The sequence below is a fragment of the Salvelinus namaycush genome, chromosome 42, assembly GCF_016432855.1.
Source record: "Salvelinus namaycush isolate Seneca chromosome 42, SaNama_1.0, whole genome shotgun sequence".
NCBI classification, from domain to species: domain Eukaryota; kingdom Metazoa; phylum Chordata; class Actinopteri; order Salmoniformes; family Salmonidae; genus Salvelinus; species Salvelinus namaycush.
The window spans coordinates 14,712,595-14,735,722 of NC_052348.1; the positions used below are offsets into that span (position 1 = coordinate 14,712,595).

The following is a 23,128-nucleotide window of genomic DNA, read 5'->3' on the forward strand; positions in this document are numbered from 1 at the left end:
CCTGTGGTAATAACACCAGGTAATAACACTCTCAATAAGAGCCTTTCTGTCTGGTAGCATTGGGCTAAACAGTAGACCTTTCTCAAGGGAGCTAAATCTCATTAGGTTTACTTGCATGTCCATGTCAATGGGGGTATTGAGTTTGTAACCTGCACTATACAGTATATTATCTAACCTGTGTAATCAGTCTGTGAATCCGTTCCGCTCGGTATTGCATTGAGACAACCAAATGCCACACTTGTGGAGTTGTGGGGGCCCAAAGGGGACATTGATTGGATGGATGGATGGATGGATGGACGGACGTCCCCAGTTCCCCCTCAGGACAGGGCCCCTCTCCTAAAGGATTCCCTCCTCCCATGGGTCCAAGCCCAACAGAGGGGGAGGGGGGGGATCTATAGTTAGCCCTGACCAACGGATCCCCTGAACACCCCCTGCCGCGTGACAACGGACGGAGGCAAAACAGGAAGTCTTTTTGCCCTGTGTGTGTGTGTGTGTGTCGGGAACAGATGACCAGGAAGATAAAAAAAGAGGAGAAAAATGCCAACAAAGTGGAAACTTCCAGCAGCAAGGGATGTTTTTTCCTTGTGTGTTTGTCTCTCGCTCTCGTCTTTTTCTCTTCTAAAAGACCCTGTTTCCTGGTAAACATTGAGAGAGAGGGGGTATTTGGTTTGGCGGTTGAGAAATGGATTAGTACCTACTGTTCAGTCGGTGGTTGTGTTTGTGTGTTCAGTCACTGTGTGAGAACTGTTACTTAACCACGCTCTCTCAGCCGTGAACGATGGGAAATCAACCAACACGTTAATGTTTAAGCCCACTCACTCATAGTTAATGCTTTACCCGCCTTAGGCCTCTGCAGCCTAACCTGGACTGACTGGAGCTATACATACTGGGGGATGTGGTGGGGAGGGAGGATTTCTCCACTCTGGCAACCATCAACCCTGTCTGTCGCTGGGGGTTTCGGGTTGCAGGTGGTGGAGAAAACGGAACCAGTTGAAGAGGGAGATAAAAACGGGCCATTCCCACGGGAACACTGTTACTGTTCAGTGCTATTGATCTCCCACCCTCCCTTGTTCTCTCTCGCCCTCTCCCTCTCTCATTCTCTCTCTCCCCCTCTTTCTTTCTCTGCCTTTCCTAATGATTGATTGTGGCCTGACCCCTGACTGAGAGCTCCTATTGTCTCCGCCTTAACAGTCAGTCACACAGTACTAACCTAGCCGTCACAGCAGCAGTAGTACGGCGTTGGGTGACAGTATGACAGGTGGACAGCAGCCGAGATGGGACATTGGGATAGTTGGATCTGGTGGACAGGGGAACTGCCTCTAACTGGTCCTCTTTGGATAACATCTCCCAGCTAAGTTATCTCAACTGGGAAGAAGCAGAAAGTAGTGTTCCAGTAGTGCACACTTGTTGTCCCACGACTACAGGAAGGCCTTTGAAATGTGTGTGCTGTTTGGCTGGATAGCAGGGCTGTCAAACATGGATTTGTGTTTTTTGGACTGTCAGTGAAGAGGGCGGTTGGGGGATTTGAGGTCCGACGGTGACGGCGCCTCGCTGGGTGTGAATTTCACAGCTGCACATCAAAGAGCGGGACTGTGGGACGGCGGAGGGAGGGAGGGAGGCTTGTTTTGTTCATCATGGTAGATCAATACACAGTGATCACATCCAGCCAGCCAGTGCAGCTCAGGGTCTGATGCATACAGCTACAGCACGATACTGGAAGGCTATGGAGATGGGATGCTCTCTATGCATCCTCACTTAGGATACATCCTCTCAACAGGACAAGGAATTGTAAGGTGAGGATACTTCTCTTTCCATTGTTTGTGTGTAGGGCTTTTTGGCAGAATACTGTACCTTGGCTGTTGGGTCACTTCATTGTTAACGTCTTATGAAAACAAGATGAGAGAAGTGGAGCTCCTTTTTTCAGTATTTTAAAAAAAATAAAAATTAAATTCTGCTCTCGCAACATCGCAGAAATCATCATTAGTCAGTCTTAGTCTTAGCAAAGCAAATGTTTTATGAACTCTGCGTCGGGGGGTTTGGGTCGCCATATTCTCCAGTCTGTCTCCTCCATTGTTATTGCGACCTCATGTGTATGAAGACTTATGCTGATTCCATGCCTTTTTCTGTTGCTGTTAGCAGTGCTCTGCATAAACTGTAGGCTATTTTTACAGCTGGCCTTTCCCTTACAGAGAGGAGGAGAGAGAGGATCGTCCTTATGTTACACGGCAGATGTAGGTCCCTGCCAGTGTATTTCCAGGGGGAGGAAAGTGTTTAAGGTCACAGTATATGATGACGACATTAGGTGGACTGGCCACTGTTTTTCCTTCTGATGTTGGCCCTTATTCAGAAGAGCCCGTCCAGAGTCAAATCTTGTCCCCTGGCTATTTGTACATCTCTGTTGTGTTACTGACCCGTGTAGGAAGAAATGAATAGATCACTGAGAGGAGTTGGATGTGAACTTTGTTTTGTTGTCCTATTCCCCAGCAGGATGACCGCTCTCTCTCTCTCTCTCTCTCTTGCTCTCTCTTGCTCTCTCTCTGCTCTCTCTCTCTTGCTCTCTCTCTCTTGCTCTCTCTCTCTTGCTCTCTCTCTCTTGCTCTCTCTCTATGGTGAGGGAGTAAGAGCTAGACTCTGTTGATAAACAGCGTGAGGATGCGTGTGTACTCAGAGCAGAGGGGTCTATATATATACTGCAGCGCAGGCTCAAGGAGTTAGCCTGCTAACGTGCCTAAATATTCTGAACTTTTTTTTAAAAGAAAGATGAGCTTGAAATGGGCATGGTCTACTTAACTCAACAACCAAAAACACACATCTAAGTTCAGCTTCCTTTTATCAGCCAGAAAATAAACTTTATTTCTGGTTGTTTAAGAAAGTTAGCTGGCTAACTCATTGGTCTTGCTTGGTAGTATACCCCTCTGGTGTTAGCCTACACCTGGCATGGTTGTTGTTTACAAGGTCGCTGTAATAGGTCACGGGTGCTCCTCAGCCCATTTCTCCTCCGTGTCTTTCCTTTATTTTTCTCTCTCCTTTTTCCCTCTTTTTTTCCCTCTCTATTTTGCTTAAACACACACAGGAATTGAGGGGGATTCTCCATGATTCATATTAGCCAAGGGCTGTGTAATGGGTGGCCTCCTCAGCCCTGTGTCTCCACCTTCATCAAGCCTGCTGCTGGCTCTCATATCAGTTCAGGTGCTGGGGATAGGGACTAGGGACTGTAGAGTGGTTGTGTTGGGGCTATGGGGCAATCAATCTATGGTTCTATGGTGGTTTACCTGGAGACAGCGTTACCTAGTGACCTCAGACTGGATGTGGTAGTCCCCCCATCCTCCCCCCATTTGTGGTTTTCAAATACGGTTTTCTTTTCTCCTGCCTGTGATGTGGGAGTCGTTTTTTATTGGAAACAAAATTAGTTTGAACTAAAGTTTTATAACTGAGCTAATGTCACGTTAATCACGATGGGTTGGCCGAACGTATTTATTTTTCCTGTTTCATTGTAATGCCTCAAATTAGCCAGTTAAACAGAGCAATTTATGCAGTGATGGAAAGAAAGTGAGAAGATATAAAAAGCAAGCACCTTAGTCAATATGCACAGAGCTGCAGTCTAGACTGTCATGCGTGACCTCTCCCTGGGTGCTTGGCAACGCCACTCGCTGTGTGCCTTTTTTTAGAGGGCCACTCGTATTCTATTTGGACAAAAATCCCCTTGCCCCTCGTATGTGTTCTAAATGAACGTGTAGACTTTATGCCCATAGAATATTCTGTTAAAGGCAGGCAAAGCCTTCGTATCAACCACTCTCTTACCCAGCCCCCTGTTTCAATCAATTATCAACAAAGTGAAATCTGTGTTTGGTTTTAAATATGAACTCTTAGTTCAGTTCATGCTAATCCATTTCATACCAGTCAGTCGACACTAGTGGACTTGAGAGGACCACAGTCCGCCCCAGTAACTCCCCTCAGTAAGAGTTTTGGTGACGTAACAATACGAGAGTGTCTTTTGACAATTTGCTATGAAATGACCCGCTGTAAACAAGCAAAACAGAGCAGTGAATTTTAACAGATGTTTTTAATAATTAACATTCAGGATAATGTGTATCCAAGTCTTTACTGTTTTGTGGTGTCAACAAATTGCACATCCTGCTTTCACTGGACATCTTTATTGGTTTAGGAAATGATCAGAAATAAACAGCGCAACGAAGTGTCAATTTTCACTTAGCAACAGAGCTGATAAAGAGAGGAGGTAGAGAGGTGACGCTCTAGCAGGGGCCGTGTGTGTATGTGTGGGCTACTGGGAGTGTGAGCTAGTGACATGGGGAACAGGGAGGAGGGAGGGAGAGACGAGCGGCCGCAACCAACCAATCGGACGTGTTCTATAGTAGACTAATAGTATAGCGTGAGTCCTACAGTTACAAACAACTCCGTTTGGAATATAAACGTAGCAGCCTACTGTTGTACTTGGTCATTGTAGCCTAACCTTCTCCTTTAATTTATAATTCCAATATATCTCCTAATTTTATCTCCTAATTTTTCCCCCACATGGAGGCTCTGACTACCCTATTGCCGCTTTGATGACTTATGATTGGCCAACAACAAGAAGCTACGCTCACCACTCTCGTTAAAAGCAAAGAGCTGCAGCATAAATGAGTCTCACGGTCTCTCTCGCGCTCTCTCTTTGTCATGGGAAACATGTTTACATTGCCAAAGCAAGTGAAATAGGTAATAAACAGTAAGAAATGAACAGTAAACATTACTCAAGTTTCAAATGTCATATTATGGGTATATACAGTGTTGTAACAATGTGCAAATAGATTGAACAAAAATATAAATATGTAAAGTGTTGATCTCATGTTACATGACTGAAATAAAAGATCTCAGAAATGTTCCATATGCATTTCTCTCATTTTGTGCACATATTTGTTTACATCCCTGTTAGTGAGCATTTTATCCTTTTGTCAAGATAATACATCCACCTGACACCAAGCTCTGGTGGACATTCCTGCAGTCATCATGCCAATTGCGCACTCCCTCAAAACTTGGGACATCTGTGGCATTGCGTTGCGTGACTGCACATTTTAGTGGCCTTTTATTGTCCCCAGCACAAGGTGCACCTGTGTAATGATCATGCTGTTTAATCAGATTCTTGATTTGCCACACCTGTCATGTGGATGGATTATCTTGGCAAAGGAGAAATGCTCACTAACAGGGATATAAACAAACATTTTAGAGAAATAAGCTCTTTGTGCGTATGAAACCTTTCTGGGATCTTTTATTTTAGCTCATGAAACATGGGACCAGCACTTTACATGTTGGGTTTATATTTTTGTTCAGTGTAAGAGGGGGCTGTGCTCTGTTAACGGGGAGTGTTTGGCGACCAGGCCCGGGAGGAAACTGACCACGCAGACCGTGCCGTCTCCAACCTCTTTTTATTGACCGTGCAGGAACAGGACCATAAACTGCACAGGAAGGAGGACTTCGCTGGCTCAGGATTCAGGAGATTGGTTGAAGTCTGAAGATGTGACACTGGCTGGAAAAATAATAAAATCCTGCTTCTTTGTCTGCAAGGAATGTGGCTGTCTTACTGAGAAGCAAAAGTGTTGGTCTTTTAGTTACTGGTAGTGCTGAGATGTTGTTTTTTGTGATTGTGATTAGGCCTGTGAAGGTTAATGGAATGACCGCACTCACTAACAAAAGTTTGAATAGTAGAATATTTTTTTGGGTGTGTGTTGCATAGGCAACCAAATTCTTGTTTGCCGCAACACCTTGCTTGTTTCAGCAAGGAGCAACAAAGTTATATCATGTTTAGAGGTCATGTTACTGCGGAAATGCACTAAACCGCATGAATGCCCGGCCGTCCCCTCTTCAGTCAGTTGTTCGTTACGCGATTATACAGTAATTGTGGCAGCCCGAGCATCCAGGCCCAGGAGGAAACTAACCGAGCACAGGAAGTAAGACTGTGACACTGAGCATGTTTACATGCACATTAATATTTCAATATCAAACTGATTATGGCAGAGTATGTCACGTAAACACCTTTATCTGCTTGTCTTAATTGGGTTAAGGTCCTAATCGATGTAACACCTAGTTCTGAGCAATCTTTTGAATTATTAGGATATGTAAATGGCTTTTTCGGTGTTCCAGCTGTCTATTTGATCTGCGTATGTGCCAGTGTAACAGTATAACTTTCGTCCGTCCCCTCGCCCCTACCCGGGCTCGAACCAGGGACCCTCTGCACACATCAACAGTCACCCACGAAGCATCGTTACCCATCGCGCCACAAAAGCCGTGGCCCTTGCAGAGCAAGGGGAACAACTACTTCAGGTCTCAGAGCGAGTGACGTCACCGATTGAAACGCTATTAGCGCACACCACCGCTAACTAGCTAGCCATTTCACATCGGTTACACCAGCACCGGTAGCGCAAGCCTCATATGAAGTGTGTTTGGAAGAACTTAAAGTATTCACACTTGGTCAATTTCAGCCTAATTTTCGTCGACTCTACATGTGCCAGCACATTGGTAGCTTAATTTGTTGTGTGGTGTGAGCACTCCATTTTGAGAGGTGGCCTGAGTTCCGTTCGCTTGAATTACGACATCCGGTTCCCTTTTTTTAGAGCTCCCCAGGTTCGTGATTCTTCCCGCACCACACACACCACAGCGACACTGTTTACCCAACCATAACCCCTCACATTGGTGCCACAACAAAGAGAAGATGTGTGGGTTTGCAGGAAAAAAAGCGTGTCTGTTTTTGGACATTGATTAACCATTGTCAAGTATGCACAGGAATTCCAAATATGTGGAGTTTTTAGTTCAAGATTATTTGTTGGCAATATGTGATCTATAGTATAGGCTTAGAGCTTCATAAGCTGTTTATTGATTGAGGGGTTTGAATAGTGTGAGAAGACAACATATTTGGTGTAAGTCATAACAGGGTACAAAATCTATCTATAGTTGTCACATACAAACGTTATGTCTGAACTGCGAATCGAATATTCTTTGCAAAAATAAGACGGTCACTGTCGATTTTCTGCATTTATTCAAGTCCCATTAGGTAGCCTGATGTCAGATCTGTCCACAACAGGATTATTAGGGACATTTTTCTGCTTGCAAAGCATGTAAATGTGTCTTACTGAAAGGGGAAGGGGATACCTAGTCAGTTGCACAACTGAATGCGTCTAACTCAACCACTCTGAATCGCCCGGGGAGTAGTTGTTGTTGGGGGTTAACTGCCTTGCTCAAGAGCAGAACGACAGATTCCTACCAGCAATTTTTATTTTTTTATTATTTATTTTTTATTTTATTTTTTTGGTTACTGGCCGGAAGCAAGGTTTTTGTCTTTCAGTTGGTCTTTTAGTTACTGTTAGTGCTGAGGGGAATTTTGAAAATGTTGAGGTTCTGATAAGTTGAGTGTGTGTGTGAAATGATATCCTTGTCCTCAAAGAGGAGGAAAAGAGACCGTCAATATTAGAGGAAGACTCTCCTCATGACTGCTGAAGTCAGTTATCCATCAATGTCAGTTTTATAGTGGAATGGGAACGTGTGTGTTGCATTTCAGAGATGCTCTTGGGTAATCGTTTCACTATCTTTCCAAATATATGTGTGTTGGGGTGTATTTAAATGTTTTAACACACACACACACACACTCCACCCCTGCCTGTGTCTGGCCCTCCCCCTCTGATTTAGTGGTGGGTTGGTGGCTAGTGGCTGCTGCTTTCTGCTGTGTGTTGCTGGCAGTTAAGGAGGTCTGGGACCACCTGATTACATTACACAGGAAGTCAGAGGAGGGAGAGGTCACACTGCAGCCCCGCGCAACACACTGCACCTCTCCATAAGACAGGAGGAGAGCAGACAACAACGCTCTCACACTTTAACCAGACGCTCAAGGAGACTCTTCAAAACCCCGCGCAGCACTCGTAAGGTACAGTAAAGGGAACGCTCAGTCTCCTGTGTGTTTGTTTGGACAGTGTGTCAGCCAGGGGAGGTAATATCAAATACATAGAGATTGTGTGTGTGCAAGGGGATTAAAGATGCCAAGAGGGTTGCTGGGAGAGGCCAGGTGAGATGACTGAAACGCACCTGTGGAGTGTGTGTGTTAGACAGTGGAGCAGCATGGGCTGAAACTCTCACGCCTCTGTGGTGGAAGGCGTTCGGGGTGGAAGAGCGGGGTCACAGAGTGGTCGAGGTGTTTTGCGGTCTCCTTTTTGGCTTGATCTCTCAACGTAACAGGAGCTTCTGTTCTGCTCCTGCTGCTTTGTATTTGACAGGGTCTGTCTTGTTGACATTGGGGGACATGTGAGAGGCTGGCGTAAGGAGGACCAGGCAGCCATACACTACTTTAACTGAACAAATAGATCCAGATGTTTGTTCTATTCAGTTGTTGGAGGGAGTACTATTAAATCCACTCATGCTTGTTGAGTTGTTAGCTCAGTATTTTATTACTGATTGAAAACCAATGGCTTTACCTGTGAACTGAAACACTTGCCACCTTTTTGTTTAACTATTTTATTTTGGCCTCCTATGTCTGTTTATGACATGAACTGTACCAGCGGTTTAGATGGGTTTTGAATTCCCCTAACGACTGTGCCAAGTTGGACAGAGCCAGATGCTGACAGTGCTAGCACAGAGACCATTTTCTCTCTGTTCAGTCTCTCTCCCGTTCGCTCGCGGGAAAACTGCCATTGCTCTTCGGTCTCAAACTGCCATCGCTCCTCCAGCTCCCAGCCCTCATTTCCTGCCCCCGCGTGGCTCTCTCTTTCCCTCTTTCCTTCTCTCTCTTATTCTCTGGCTCTTTGTGTCTGTCTGCAGGGGCGGCTGGCCCGCACCCTGTACCTCTGTCTCTCTTCTCTCTCCCTGGGTTCCTGTCTGGCCAGGGAGGATTGTTAGGACACATACCGACTCCCACTGATTAGAACAGAAACAAGGGAGGCCTTTTCTCACTTCAGAGGAACCTTGAATAAACTCACATTGTGGCAGTTGGGTGATTTGTCAATGGCCTTTCGACACACTGACAGTTACCTCCTAGTAGAATACTATGTGAAAACACTGTTCAATGTATCAGCACCAGTATCATCACTCTGTTGTTTTGTTTCCCCAAACCTCTAGAGGTGCCATACTCATGTCTTTACGTGTGCACAATTTGCCTTTAAAAGCAGATCCAGGACCTGTTATGTTGTTGCTAGTGATTAAAGTGACAGTTGCTGGCAGGCAAAGCTGATCCCAGGTCACATGTTGATGGCAGTGAATAACAGGAGAAGGGACTGACCACTGACCACCAGTCTCCAGGCAGCTGGACCTCAGGCCTGCCTGCAGATGGAAGTCCCCTTTCCCTCCAGCGGGGGAGGGGGATGACGCCTGGACAGACACTCAGCCAAAGGGCATACACACTGCTCGAACGTCAACTGGCATTCGCTGACCGCCATATTATCTCTTGTGGCCTATGAGGATGTAAAAATAGCTGTTTAGCAGCAAGAATCTTAGACATGCCCAGAAAACAAAGACTGATTTATGCAAGCTGCTGGGCTAAGCATAGAGAGGCTTTTGTGCCCCCAACCTCCCTCTCTCTCCAGACCTCATCACCAAGGCCGCGTGCGCCAAAACCTCTGACGCTCTCTAATACTCTACTTTAAGAACGGGCATTGTTTGGGACGGCCTTGGGGTCCTTGCTGATTGGCTTGGCGTACCACAACGGTGTACGTGATTGTATTTGTTTATACGCCCTGACGTTGGACTGCGGCGTCATTCAGAATGTGGTTGGTTTCAGGACATTTTTGAGTAAGCAGAGAGCTATTTCACAATTTTTTTTAAACTAAAATGTTTATCCTTATCTGGTGGTGGGGGTTGATTCTCTCTAGTGCTTTCACGTCTACTTCTACTAATACTATTTCCAGCAGGTCTGTGTTTTTATTGGCTTCTCCCAAGTCATTACTGGAAAGCTTGACTTGTATACCTGTTGCAACACTGAGCTTTTAAAGAGGACAGCATTATGATGAATGCCAGAGCCAATAGTATTGCAACTGAGTGCGACTCGCATCTGTCATGAACACGGAACAGGAAAAGTTCCAGAATGGCTCCTCCCACTGTCTTTCCCTTCTCCCAGCACTGTTGCACAAACATAGTCCTGTGGCCTGCCTGCATGAGCAAATCTATAAGAAAAACAACAAATGCTCCACTACCCAGAATGCCCCATAGAGTCTAGGCTACATATGCTCTGAAACGCACTTGATTAGAACACATGCTTGCTGGGCAAAAAGATCTCAATGGGGGTTGTTCTGTTGAAATGACCTGCGTTTGCACGGCACCGTCTTTGTTTGTGGGACCTTTCAAAGAACAGTTCATGCGTTCACAGTCTGGAAAAGCAAAGCGTAATCTGAGGCAAACCAACCAATGTGTGAGATGACTGCAACGTATCGCTGTGTGGTTTTTAATAAGAATGGCCAATGACGTGCGTACACCGTGGACGTGTTCTGTGGTTTTTCCTCATCTTTTTCTATCCTGGTGCTCGAGCGGAACCTGACTTGAGAACAAACAGACCTGTTTGTTCAAGATAGAGGGAGCAAGATGGAGAGCGGGAGGGAGAGAGGAACAAGTTAGTAGTTTGGTTTACAGGCAGAGCTGAGAGGAGGTTGTTGTCGAATGGGGGGTGGCAGCTGAAGAACGCTTGGTTCTCGGGTTACCGCACCTGACGCCTCAACTAGCTCCCTGCTCCTTTCTCCCTGGCTGCCTCTCTCCCACAAGACTCCACTCTATTCACCACAACACATGGCTGGAACAGAAGCTGCTACTGTTAGTCAGGGCTAGAGAGATGTAGTTGAAGTCAAAAGTTAACATACACTTACGTTGGAGTCATTAAAACTTGTTTTTTAACCACTCCACAAATTTCTTGTTAACTAGTTTTGGCAAGTCGGTTAGGACATCTACTTTGTGCATGACACAAGTAAATTTTCCAACAATTGTTTACAGACAGATTATTTCACTTATAATTCACTGTATCACAATTCCAGTGGGTCAGAAGTTTATATACACTAAGTTGACTGTGCCTTTAAACAGCTTGGAAAATTCCAGAAAATTATGTCATGGCTTTAGAAGCTCCTGATAGGATAAATTACATCATTTGAGTCAATTGGAGGTGTACCTGTGGATGTATTTCAAGGCCTACCTTCAAACTCAGTGCCTCTTTGCTTGTCATCATGGGAAAATCAAAAGAAATCAGCTAAGACCTCAGAAAAAAATTTGTAAACCTCCACAAGTCCATCCTTGGGAGCAATTTCCAAACGCCTGAAGGTACCACATTTATCTGTACAAACAATAGTACGCAAGTATAAACACCATGGGGCCACGCAGCCGTCATACCGCTCAGGAAGGAGACGTGTTCGGTCTCCTAGAGATGAACCTACTTTGGCGCGAAAAGTGCAACTCAATCCCAGAACAGCAGCAAAGGACCTTATGAAGATGCTGGAGGAAACAGGTAATAAAGTATCTATATCCACAACAAAAAGAGTCCTATATCGACATAACCTGAAAAGGCTGCTCAGCAAGGAAGAAGCCACTGCTCCAAAACCGCCATAAAAAAAACAGACTACGGTTTGCAACTGCACATGGGGACAAAGATCGTACTTTTTGGAGAAATGTCCTTTGGTCTCATGAAAAAAAAATATAACTGTTTGGCCATAATGACCATTATGTTTGGAGGAAAAAGGGGGAGGCTTGCAAGCCGAAGAACACCATCCCAACTGTGAAGCACGGGATTGGCAGCATCATGTTGTGGGGGTGCTTTGCTGCAGGAGGGACCGGTGCACTTCACAAAATAGATGGCATCATGAGGAGGGAAATTGTGGATATATTGAAGCAACATCTCAAGACATCAGTCAGGAAGTTAAAGCTTGGTCGAAAATGGGTCTTCCAAATGGACAATGACCCCAAGCATACTTCCAAAGTTGTGGCAAAATGGCTTAAGGACAACAAAGTCAAGGTATTGGAGTGGCCATCACAAAGCCCTGACTTAAATCCTATAGAGGATTTGTGGGCATTACTGAACAAACGTGTGCAAGCAAGGAGGCCTACAAACCTACACCAGCTCTGTCAGGAGGAATGGGCCAAAGTTATTGTGGGAAGCTTGTGGAAGGCTACCCAACACGTTTGACCCAAGTTAAACAATTTAAAGGCAATGCTACCAAATACTAATTGAGGGTATTTAAACTTCTGACCAACTGGGAATGTGATGAAAGAAATAAAAGCTGAAATCAATCATTCTCCCTACTATTATTCTGACATTTTACATTCTTAAAATAAAGTGGTGATCCTAACTGACCTAAGACAGGGAGTTTTAACTAGGATAAAATGTCAGGAATTGTGAAACTGAGTTTTTAAATGTATTTGGCTAAGGTGTATGTAAACTTCTGACTTCAACTGTACCTCTCTGGGTTGGGTCTCTGCCTGGTCTTTTCCCCTTGGACTACTGACTGCTCATTGTTTCTTTATGGCTTAGGTTAGGCTATGTCGTCCATATGAGAGGGGTTTGGTCGTACGTCACCTCCAAGTGACCTAGTCTGGAAGAAAAGCAGTCACTGTCTGCAGACTGGCCGGCCTGAAAATATGTAACCCCATTCTTTGTTAGTGTCATCAAGCCATCTTGGTATTGGTTATGGCATCATCAATACCCTGACCTCTTCTCTCCACTCCTTTCCTCTCCCTCCCTCCTCCTCCATGCTCACTCCTGCCTCCTCTCTGGTTCTGTCCTGTCTCTCTTGGGTTCTTTCCTCCTCTGTCTCTCTCTCTGGGCTTGGAGAGAAGCTGTTTTCAGTAGAACAAACGGAGAGGCTGTTCCCAGCCAGGGATGAGTCAGTGCAGCTGGAGCTGCAGGTCACACGCCCCCAGCGCCCTCTCTCTCCCTCTTTCTCCATCCCACCTCTGCCAAGATTGATTTTGCTGGGCCCAGCGCTAAATGCTAACACACCCAAAGCCACTGATGGAGCTATGCTAGGCTTATACTGCTAACAACCACACCAGAGTCACTGAGGGAGCTAGGCTATTATAATGCTAAAAACATGTGCAAAGTGAGTTGTGCCAATGCTATGCTACAAATGCATAATTGCTGTTAGCCCCATGCTTTTGCTTATACCAAACATAGAATAACATAATAAATCTATTGCATTCCACAAGTCTGATTTTAAGCAGAGAGTTCTATGCTAATGCTAACAACAATCTGAGTAAGGGATAGTTCCAGGCTAATACTGACTCAGTCATGGGAGCAAAGGGTTCAGGACACTATCATCCAGATGTTTCCTTTCATAAATCAACAGACTTTAATACGCTACTCTTTTGTCAGTCTCTCCCTTTGAAACTCTTAAGAGAAAATATGGTTTACAATTGTATCATTATTCAGGTCAAAACCGTAAAACAATCTGACCTCACCTCACCCCTTACTAAGCACACACAATGGCCGAAAGAAAAAAGGGGGACTGAGAGAAAGGGATATTTCGTGAGGCACCTGCTGTCTTGAGTATAGGAGAGAGACCGTAAAAACATAGCTGCTCCATCCATTTAAAGTTAACATATGCTCTTGTTTTGAACCAGAGAAAGGGAAAGAGGGAGAGAACACTGGACCAGAGGGGTAATGGTTGACTCTCCACTACGACACTTGCTTAACCCATTATCCCCTCAGACATAATAGCCTCCGAGCTAACCACAGGGCGTGAGCCTTTAGACCTCGTGCAGTTTCCACCTCCCGGAGTATCGTCTAGGCAGAGCAGTATGACCTATTCTGGCCCTTGGAGCACTGGGAAGTGGGAAGGAAGGGAATCCCAATCCATCTGGTAATGACTAGATGGGGAAATGAGGAAAGTGGCTTTTGATGTGGCTAAGGTTGGTGAGTCGGTTAGGGTTTACAATAGCGTCAATAGTGAGTGACATCACTCCCCTGCAGAAACTGACTCTCAGCCATTACGATGCATTTAATTGATGTACTTTGAAAGGTGAGGAAATGGCAACGTTTTCAGCGGTCAATTGCCTTTGTAGAGTGCAACCTTATTTCCTTAAAACAGTAATTATCTACTTTTTACGAGACTTGTATGACGCTCTGTATGAGTGTCTGCTAAATTACAAAAACATTTAAAAGAATGTAAACTTGGCCTTGATTTTTTTGTTTTCATATTGTACCAACACATGCTTTCACTTGTCACTAGGCAGCATAGATCTGCAGTGTTAAATATAATGGAGCAGGAAGTGAGAGGTGCTTGTTGTCAGCGAAGGTGACTGTCTGACTGTGTTGTAGCTAGGCAGAATGCTGCAGCTGACAGACACTGTAACCCTGTGTTGGTGGCAGTGCCAGCAGCACGAGGGGTGGTTGCCCGGGACTCTGCCCTAACATGTTTGTGACACACACTGAACACAAGCCAGCGTGCCTGGCTTAGTCTTTCCTCTCAAAGGTAGCAGCTGTGTGTGTTTATATATGGAGTTGGGACAGCTGGGCTCTGGTCACAAATTCCTACACAAACAGCCCCAGTAACCTCTGTAATCAGTTATGTAACCCAGTCAGTCAGTGGGTTATGATTCGTCTCGTGGTGTTACGTTGGTTCGCTACACTTATCAAGACAGATTATACCCTTCAAGTTAATTTCCTGGTTTACTGTAGTGCATATCCGATTCCAGTGCCAAGTTTGTTTTCGGTCTTCTTTGTGTGTATCTCCTGTTCTTGGCTCATGCCTGGGTGAGTCAGTTGATTACTAGGCCCAAGCTGTGGTAGTCCTTGTTTGAGCTGCTGACATCTTAACACACCCCCTGACCCATTCACCACCCCACCTGGCTCAATGTGGGAATATCTGTTCAATGTGCAGGTAGGCCCTTTATGAAGAAGCAACCAAGCTAAAGTTGGCTGTAACAGCTATATAATAGACAGCTAATTTCCTCCGTAAGACTAGCACCATGGCTAAATCCCTGACATGTCCAACCTAACCCTGTCAGTTTCCACTATTAGGACCAACCCAAGAGCTTATGGTTAGCAGTGGTTAGTGGCTCCTGTTGTCGTTCCAAACGGACTCGACTCCGCTGTTCCAGCCCATTGAGTCTGACGGTCCAGCAGGGCACACGCTGTGCCACATTAGCCCTCGTTGGCACACGAGCCAGGGCCCATTTCACAGTTACAAATGAGTTCAGCGTCACCTTTCGCCTGCTAGTCAGTCGCTGTCGCTGGTATCCTAGGAACAACACCGTCCTATATGTTCAATTGACGGTTCTCTCTTTTGCTCCAAATGCTAATGTTTCAGGCATCCAAAAAGCCCAAAGACTGCCTTGCTTAAAGTTGAACTATTTGTTTGAAACAATAAAGCCTCCACCCGCCACTGTTTTGTTAAGGAATGGACCTAAAGAAATAGAACCAGTCTCATTCATACACCGAGCTATGGATGCAAGGACCGACCAGCCATGATATCAAAATGGTAGTTTTAACCATGTTTTGAGGCTTGTTTGTTTACTTAGTTAACAAACATTGGAGTAAAACAAGCTGATATTTTGGGTGCTGATGGGTTATGACAGTTGAACTAAGTTAATGGGTAGATATTTATAAGACCAAAAATTATTGTAGCGCAGGAAGCGCATTAAGGATTCTAGCTTTTTAACTCTCAAACCATCAGATATGTAGAGTATATGGATGTGTTTAAGTGTGCCATTTATCTACCCTGGAGGACCATCCGTAGCCATCGGTGCTCTTAAAGGCTCTTCAGGTGCATTAGCTACCTTTTTAATTGCAATAGAATTAGCCCTCATAAGTGCAGGAAGTAGCTACTATGTAGTTAGCAATGATAAAGAATATATTGAATATTATGTTGCTGGGCCCATATTCACATAGTATCTCAAAGTAGGAACGCTGATCTAGGATCCAGGTCTGGCCTGTCTATGTAATCATATTCATTAATATCTATCTAAAATGTGAAACTGATCCTAGATCGGCAGCAGTCCTACTCCAAGGTGCTGCCGTCTCACGGTTGTTAAACTCATTTCTAGCCACAGTACCGGAGCAAGTCATTAATCACTGTCCTCAATGGCGGCATAATGTCCCATTCTTCTTCTCTTCCCTTCCAGAACATTCTTTGATTAGGATTAGAGCCCGGTGGAACTCCCCAACCAGCTGGTGCGCTTATCCTTCTGGAATGTTCACTTTCACTATTACATCATTTGGTTGTTTATTATGAGAGGTGCCGCAGTTCGACTATGTAATAGACGTTAGTTAGTATGTTAGAACAGTCGAGGCCGGTTGCATAGAGATTAAGCCTACGCCTGGACTACTTTAAATACCTTTCAAAGAAGATTCTCCATTTTATAAACACTAAGTACAGGAGTGGTGTTAATCTGGGTATGTGTGTGTCACTATAATAAACCAGACGCTAGGCTACATCATGCTGTATGATGGGTTGGTATTGTTTGGTTTTAATCTGGGTCTGTGTGTCACTATAATAAACTAGACGCTAGGCTACATCATGCTGTATGATGGGTTGGTATTGTTTGGTTTTAATCTGGGTCTGTGTGTCACTATAATAAACTAGACGCTAGGCTACATCATGCTATATGATGGGTTGGTATTGTTGCCAACTTCCCAGAATGTCAGTGTTGGTACAGTAATCAAATCAAAAAGTTTATTGGTCGCGTACGCAGATGTAGCGGATGCAGAGAAACGTTTGTTACTAGCTTCTAACAATGCAGTAAAATGTCATAGTAAACCATTTTGTTTATTTTTTACATTGGAAATCAAGAAATATCAGCACGAATCCAATTAACAGCCAAATAGTAAAATGTCCCCCTCCTGTACTCCCTGTTCACCCACGACTGCGTGGCCATGCACGCCTCCAACTCAATCATCAAGTTTGCGGACGACACTACAGTGGTAGGCTTGATTACCAACAACGACGAGACGGCCGACAGGGAGGAGGTGAGGGCCCTCGGAGTGTGGTGTCAGGAAAATAACCTCACACTTAACGTCAACAAAACAAAGGAGATGATTGTGGACTTCAGGAAACAGCAGAGGGAGCACCCCCCTATCCACATCGACGGGACAGTAGTGGAGAGGGTAGTAAGTTTTAAGTTCCTCGGTGTACACATCACGGACAAACTGAATTGGTCCACCCACACAGACAGCGTTGTGAAGAAGGCGCAGCAGCCTCTTCAACCTCAGGAGGCTGAAGAAATTTGGCTTGTCACCAAAAGCACTCACAAACTTCTACAGATGCACAATCGGGAGCATCCTGTCGGGCTGTATCACCGCCAGGTACGGCAACTGCTCTCCAGAGGGTAGTGAGGTCTGTACAACGCATCACCGGGGGCAAACTACCTGTCCTCCAGGACACCTACACCACCCGATGTCACAGGAAGGCCATAAAGATCATCAAGGACAACAACCACCCGAGCCACTGCCTGTTCACCCCGCTATCATCCAGAAGGCGAGGTCAGTACAGGTGCAGCAAAGCAGGGACCGAGAGACTGAAAAACAGCTTCTATCTCAAGGCCATCAGACTGTTACACAGCCACCACTAACATTTAGTGGCCGCTGCCAACATACTGACTCAACTCCAGCCACTTTAATAATGGGAATTGATGGAAATTTATGTAAAAATGTATCACTAGCCACTTTAAACAATGCCACTTAATATAATGTTTACATACCCTACATTACTCATCTCATATGTATATGTATATACTGTACTCTATCATCTACTGTATCTTGCCATCTTTATGTAATACATGTATCACTAGCCACTTTAAACTATGCCACTATGTTTATATACCCTACATTACTCATCTCATATGTATATACTGTACTCTATACCATCTACTGCATCTTGCCTATGCCGTTCTGTACCATCACTCATTCATATATCTTTATGTACATATTCTTTATCCCTTTACACTTGTGTGTATAAGGTAGTAGTTGTGGAATTGTTAGGTTAGATTACTCGTTGGTTATTACTGCATTGTCGGAACTAGAAGCACAAGCATTTCGCTACACTCGCATTAACATCTGCTAACCATGTGTATGTGACAAATACATTTGAATTGATAGCACTGACAGTAATCCAAATTCAATCTATACATATGTACACTGCATGAATTTACACAAGATCTACTACATCATATGTACAGCAGTAGATATGTCAAGACTCCAGTATATAAATACATTTGTATGGGCAGACGATTGGGTAGTTGGGAATCTCTAAAACTCTGGGCTCCTTGTGGCCCCTATCTATCAGGCAGAAGGTTGTGACTGGAGCCCTGGAGCTCCAGATATTCCAAGGGGCAGCTTAATAAAGTCAAGCCCAACAAAGGCCACTGTTCTCTGGATAGGAGGGCAGGGCCGAGGGCAGGACCAAGGCCATAGCCAGGAATGTGGCGGTTGAGGGCCCCGTGCCCCACCCACTGTTACCCCCTTCCCTAATATCTGTCCCTGTCACTCTTATTCACCCACCACACCCCATAACCAGTCTTCAATGGGGGGAAACCCCCAATGTGGTAAAGGGCTTCAAGTATATTGTATTAGCTTTCTCTCTCTGTCTCCCTCTTTCCTTTTCTCACTCACTCTTGTCTTCCTCCTTTACCTCTATCTCTCTCTACTGTTCATCCATCTCCCTCTCAGACACTCCATCTCTCTCCCCTTCTCCCCCCCCCTCTCCTCTCTGTCTTTGTCTCTGGGTCAGTGGGGCCCTGATGGCAACAGTGTGACTCCACTCGGATGGCATTCCCCCATCCAGCCCTCCCGGTCGTCCCCTCAATGGTGTCTCTGTCTGGCTGGAGGCTGGAGCGGGCACAGGGGTCTCTTCCTGCATCACACCCTATCAGAGGGCAGGGGAGGGCGCTTGGGGAGAGGGAGGAGGGGGGGACAGCTGCTGCACCAGGGGCTCCTCCTGTCTCGTCCCACCCCGTCCCACTCCACTCCCCCGGACAGTGAAGAGTCAGCACACACACTTGGTTACTACTTGGATTGTTTGGTTGGTTGTATGTAAGGACTGATTTGTGATCAGTTGAGATCTACTCTATCGTCTTGGGCCTTGTGAAGTAGACCAACCTGGATTAGCTGTGTTCTGTGATCAGTAACGACTACTCTCAGATCAGTTTGGGGACTATTGGATTATTGACTGTTCTGTGCCTCATTGACTACAATGGAGGAGAGGACAGTAACAGGGGTTCAGCACTGCTAGAGTCCTCATTGCCTCTGCTGGCCTTTTCAGGATCAATAGCACAAGGTAGGTCTGTGCTGGCCTGGTTCCAGATCTGTTTGTGCTGTCTTGCCATCTCTTATGGTAATTGTCACAAGGGCCGTAGGAGTTGGCAAGGCCACACAAACTGATCTGGAACCAGGCTAGGTCTGTGGACAGAGTTACTGTCTAACAGTGCTGCTATTCAGCTACTGTGCGCATCAGTCACTGTCATGTGTGGTTGTTGTGAAGAGCTTTTTGGACTGTTTTCCACTGACAATAGAAAGTATGTGTCAGCGAGATGCCATTGGCTGTCTGGCTGGAGACACCAATGGCATTTCTGGTTGCGTGCAGTTTCACTGGATAGGAACCTGGCGGGGGTTTACAGGGACCAGTTTAGCTAAGATTGAACTAGAGTAGAGGTGTGATGAATGGAATGGCCACATGGGGTGTGTGGGTCAGTGGAGAATGAGCTTTTGAGAGTGATTCTCATTGCTCATGTTCTCACACAGCTTTCCATCCCTGACCATTTTCCTCCCACCCCTACTGCTAATATGGGAAAAGCACCCCTGAATCAAGTAGGCTTGCAAAACTCACTCTGTATTGAAGCTGCAGTGAAGCACCACTCAAACAAGCCTTCTTCAACAAGCTCTTAACCAGCACCATTGAAACTAGTCAGACCAGCTGTTACTCTGGACAGCAGCAGGGCGGCAGGTAGCCTAATGGCTAAGAGCGTTTGGCTCGTAACTGAAAGGACTCTGGTTCGAATCCCCAAGCCAACTAGGTGAAAAATCTGTCGACGTGCCCTTGAGGTAAGGCACTTAACCCTAATTGCTCCTGTAAGTTGCTCTGGATAAGAGCGTCTGTCAAATGTCCCCATGTCTGTTTAAACCAGGGTCGTTTTCATTAGGCACCAAACGGTAGAAAAAGTACTGAAACGGGAAGGGACTACCTGAGCTTGTCCAATAAGAAATGCTTAGCAAAAATGAACTCTTTCTCTCCCCCAGTGTAACCTCACCCCATGGCCCTGTCTGTGTCCCCACAGGGTAACCTGAGCCCAGAGTGCTTTGTCATGTACCAGAGGGTCGCCCTCCTCTTTTGTCTGACCGCAACAGAGCAGCGCAACAACAACATGCTAATGTGTGCTGCTTGGGTTGGGCTGCTGTTCATGCTAATGTGTGCTGCTTGGGTTGGGCTGCTGTTCATGCTAATGTGTGCTGCTTGGGTTGGGCTGCTGTTCATGCTAATGTGTGCTGCTTGGGTTGGGCTGCTGTTCATGCTAATGTGTGCTGCTTGGGTTGGGCTGCTGTTCATGCTAATGTGTGCTGCTTGGGTTGGGCTGCTGTTCATGCTAATGTGTGCTGCTTGGGTTGGGCTGCTGTTCATGCTAATGTGTGCTGCTTGGGTTGGGCTGCTGTTCATGCTAATGTGTGCTGCTTGGGTTGGGCTGCTGTTCATGCTAATGTGTGCTGCTTGGGTTGGGCTGCTGTTCATGCTAATGTGTGCTGCTTGGGTTGGGCTGCTGTTCATGCTAATGTGTGCTGCTTGGGTTGGGCTGCTGTTCATGCTGCACAGGACCAGTTGCACACAGACGGAGTTAATTGCTCTGTGTATTGTTATCTGGAGGCTGTTTTTGGTTGTTCATGTTTTATGGTTGAATAAGCAGTGGTTATTAAATGTTGATATTTTAGTGAGCTTCTTGTGGAGCATACTGTGTGGGGGCAAAGCGGGGTGGCGCAGACCTCTTGAACCCTGCGCCGGCATGTTTACTTCATGACTGTAAGGAGTGTTAGGGTTTTTGCAGGGTTGTGCTATGAATGTAGGCCTATTAGAGTTTCAAAGGGTGTGTGTGTATGAACGTGCATTTCTCTGTGTGTTTGCGTTTCTGCCGTGCACGGCTGCATACGTGTGTGTGTGTGCGTGCCCGCGCGCCCATGTAAAGTTCCTCCAGCCAGCCAGCCTGTTTATTTCTCCAGGGTCGGCTCTCCTGTTGACAGAATAGGACAGCAGGACGATGCTCTCTCTCCTCCTGGCTGTTCGTCCCTACCCGGAGCTTGGCCCGCTAACAAAGGGAACTCTGTGGATGGAAAAACAATTGAAGGGAGGGCGAAAAAAAACACACAGCATTGTTAATCCGGTTAAAATCTTAACCCGAAAAAACAACAACAAAGCTTTTAGTTTGCATTCCTCACAGGCCGTTGCTGGCTGTGCTTGGGTGAGGGTAGGGCTCTGATCTCCAAGGGGAGTTGTTTTTCTACTGGTGTGGTTTCCCCTCCTTGTTTGAAATTCCATGAATAGCATTTGTTTTCTGTTATGTCATCTTTTCTATCCAATTTCACTGTTCAATATTCAATACCTCTATCAAGTGTCCATTGATGGGCAGAGTCTATTTTGCTCCACAATGTTGCTCAATTAAAGCTGCAATCCGGGAATGAATCCTTCCAAAAAACACAAGCTTAGCATAAGTGACTCAGCGAATCAGTTGGTGGCTCATTGCAATTAGCCACAGTTTGTTTTCATGTGCATTTTAGTCCCGCTTATCCTTGAGTTTCATTGAACAAATTAACAACCTTATAAGTTTAAGCTACACAGTCTAGGTGAAAAGCCATCTAGATGGGCCGGGCCTCATTTGTAAAAATAAAAGCATTAGAGAGCAGACTCCTGTTTAGGCATCTCACTTGGTTCTGTCTCGTTCCCTCCTCTGACTGACTTTCGGATGGTAGTGCCTGACGATCATTGACACCCGGGATTTATTCTTAGTGCCTTTGTGCAACTAAAACTAAACCACTCCACATTGTCAACCCTATCCATCCCACAGTCTTAAGTCTGCCATAGAAATAGAATGGGTTTCTATTCTTTTTCTATGCTATATCCCATTGTCTGGGTCTTGTGCCCTGTGTTTAAACCCTAGCTGCCTTGGAAGCTCTGTGGCTGTGTACCAAATGGAACCCTAAGTTTGGCACTATATAGGGAATAGGGTGCCATTTCGGACGGAACCTGTGTCTCATAGACAGATGGAGGACAAATCCTATTGTAAAATCCTAATTGCCTGTGGCCCTTTTTAGAGTGGTTGGTTGTGCTCTTCCACAGTCGGGATACTAGACCTAACCAGACTAAACTATGTCTGTCTGTGGTGAGTGTGGGCTCTGGGTGTTCCAGACACATAGTTCTGGCTTTTCTGTCCTAGTGGGGCTCAGAGGAGAGTGATTGAGAGGCTGTAGAGGGAGGGAGAGGGATGGATTGGGATATAAGAAGAGGGGGAGAGTGGGTCAATTTTGAACACAGGCCTGTCCTTGTGTGGCTTACAGGACCAGAGGAAAGAGCGATGGAGTGAGAGAGAGCGGGAGAGATAGCTAGAGGGAGGGTTAGAGAGAAGCACACAGAGGCCAGGGTGGAAAAACAAAGCCCCTGTCCAGCCTGTGGTCAGCCAGGAATGGAGCCATATGAGCGAACACAGTGACCTTTCTCTCTCGGTCTGTCTCTCTCTGTCCCTCTTTCTCTCTCTCGCTCTTCTCTGGTCCCCTGAGCCATTCTAGGACAAGGCCATGCCCAAAAATATGGGTTGTTGTGAAGTCTTCAGGGGTTTGTTAAGCTTTTCAAGGGGGAGTGAGGGAGGTTTTATGGGTGTCCTGGGGAATTTTTAAGTAAGGGATGATATGTGAACAGATCATCAACATTAAAATGTCTCCTGTCTCCCGTCTCTCTGCAGGCATGGAAGAAGCGGTGGTTTGTTCTCCGCAGCGGCCGTCTCTCGGGCGACCCAGACGTGCTGGAGTACTACAAGAATGATCATGCCAAGAAGCCCATCCGCGTGATCGACCTCAACCTGTGTGAACAGGTGAAACACTACTTATGCTACGGCTGATTAAGGCCCGGAGTTTGTTACTCTGGACCCTAGTTATGTAATACGTTTTTTGTCAGGTCACGTGATCAGGGAAAACTAATGGTCCTAGTAATGCTAC

At 45.8% G+C, this 23,128-nt stretch overlaps 1 protein-coding gene across 11 annotated transcripts in view; it reads left to right on the plus strand.

Moving 5' to 3' along the window:
- gab1 (GRB2-associated binding protein 1) overlaps positions 1-23,128 on the plus strand; it is a 63,717-nt gene that overhangs the window by 23,255 nt on the left and 17,334 nt on the right. For all 11 annotated transcript variants that reach the window (XM_038981652.1, XM_038981654.1, XM_038981653.1 and 8 more), the window contains one exon: positions 22,876-23,004. In XM_038981652.1, coding sequence (XP_038837580.1) covers positions 22,876-23,004 — 129 coding nt within the window. The remainder of the gene's footprint in view (positions 1-22,875; positions 23,005-23,128) is intronic.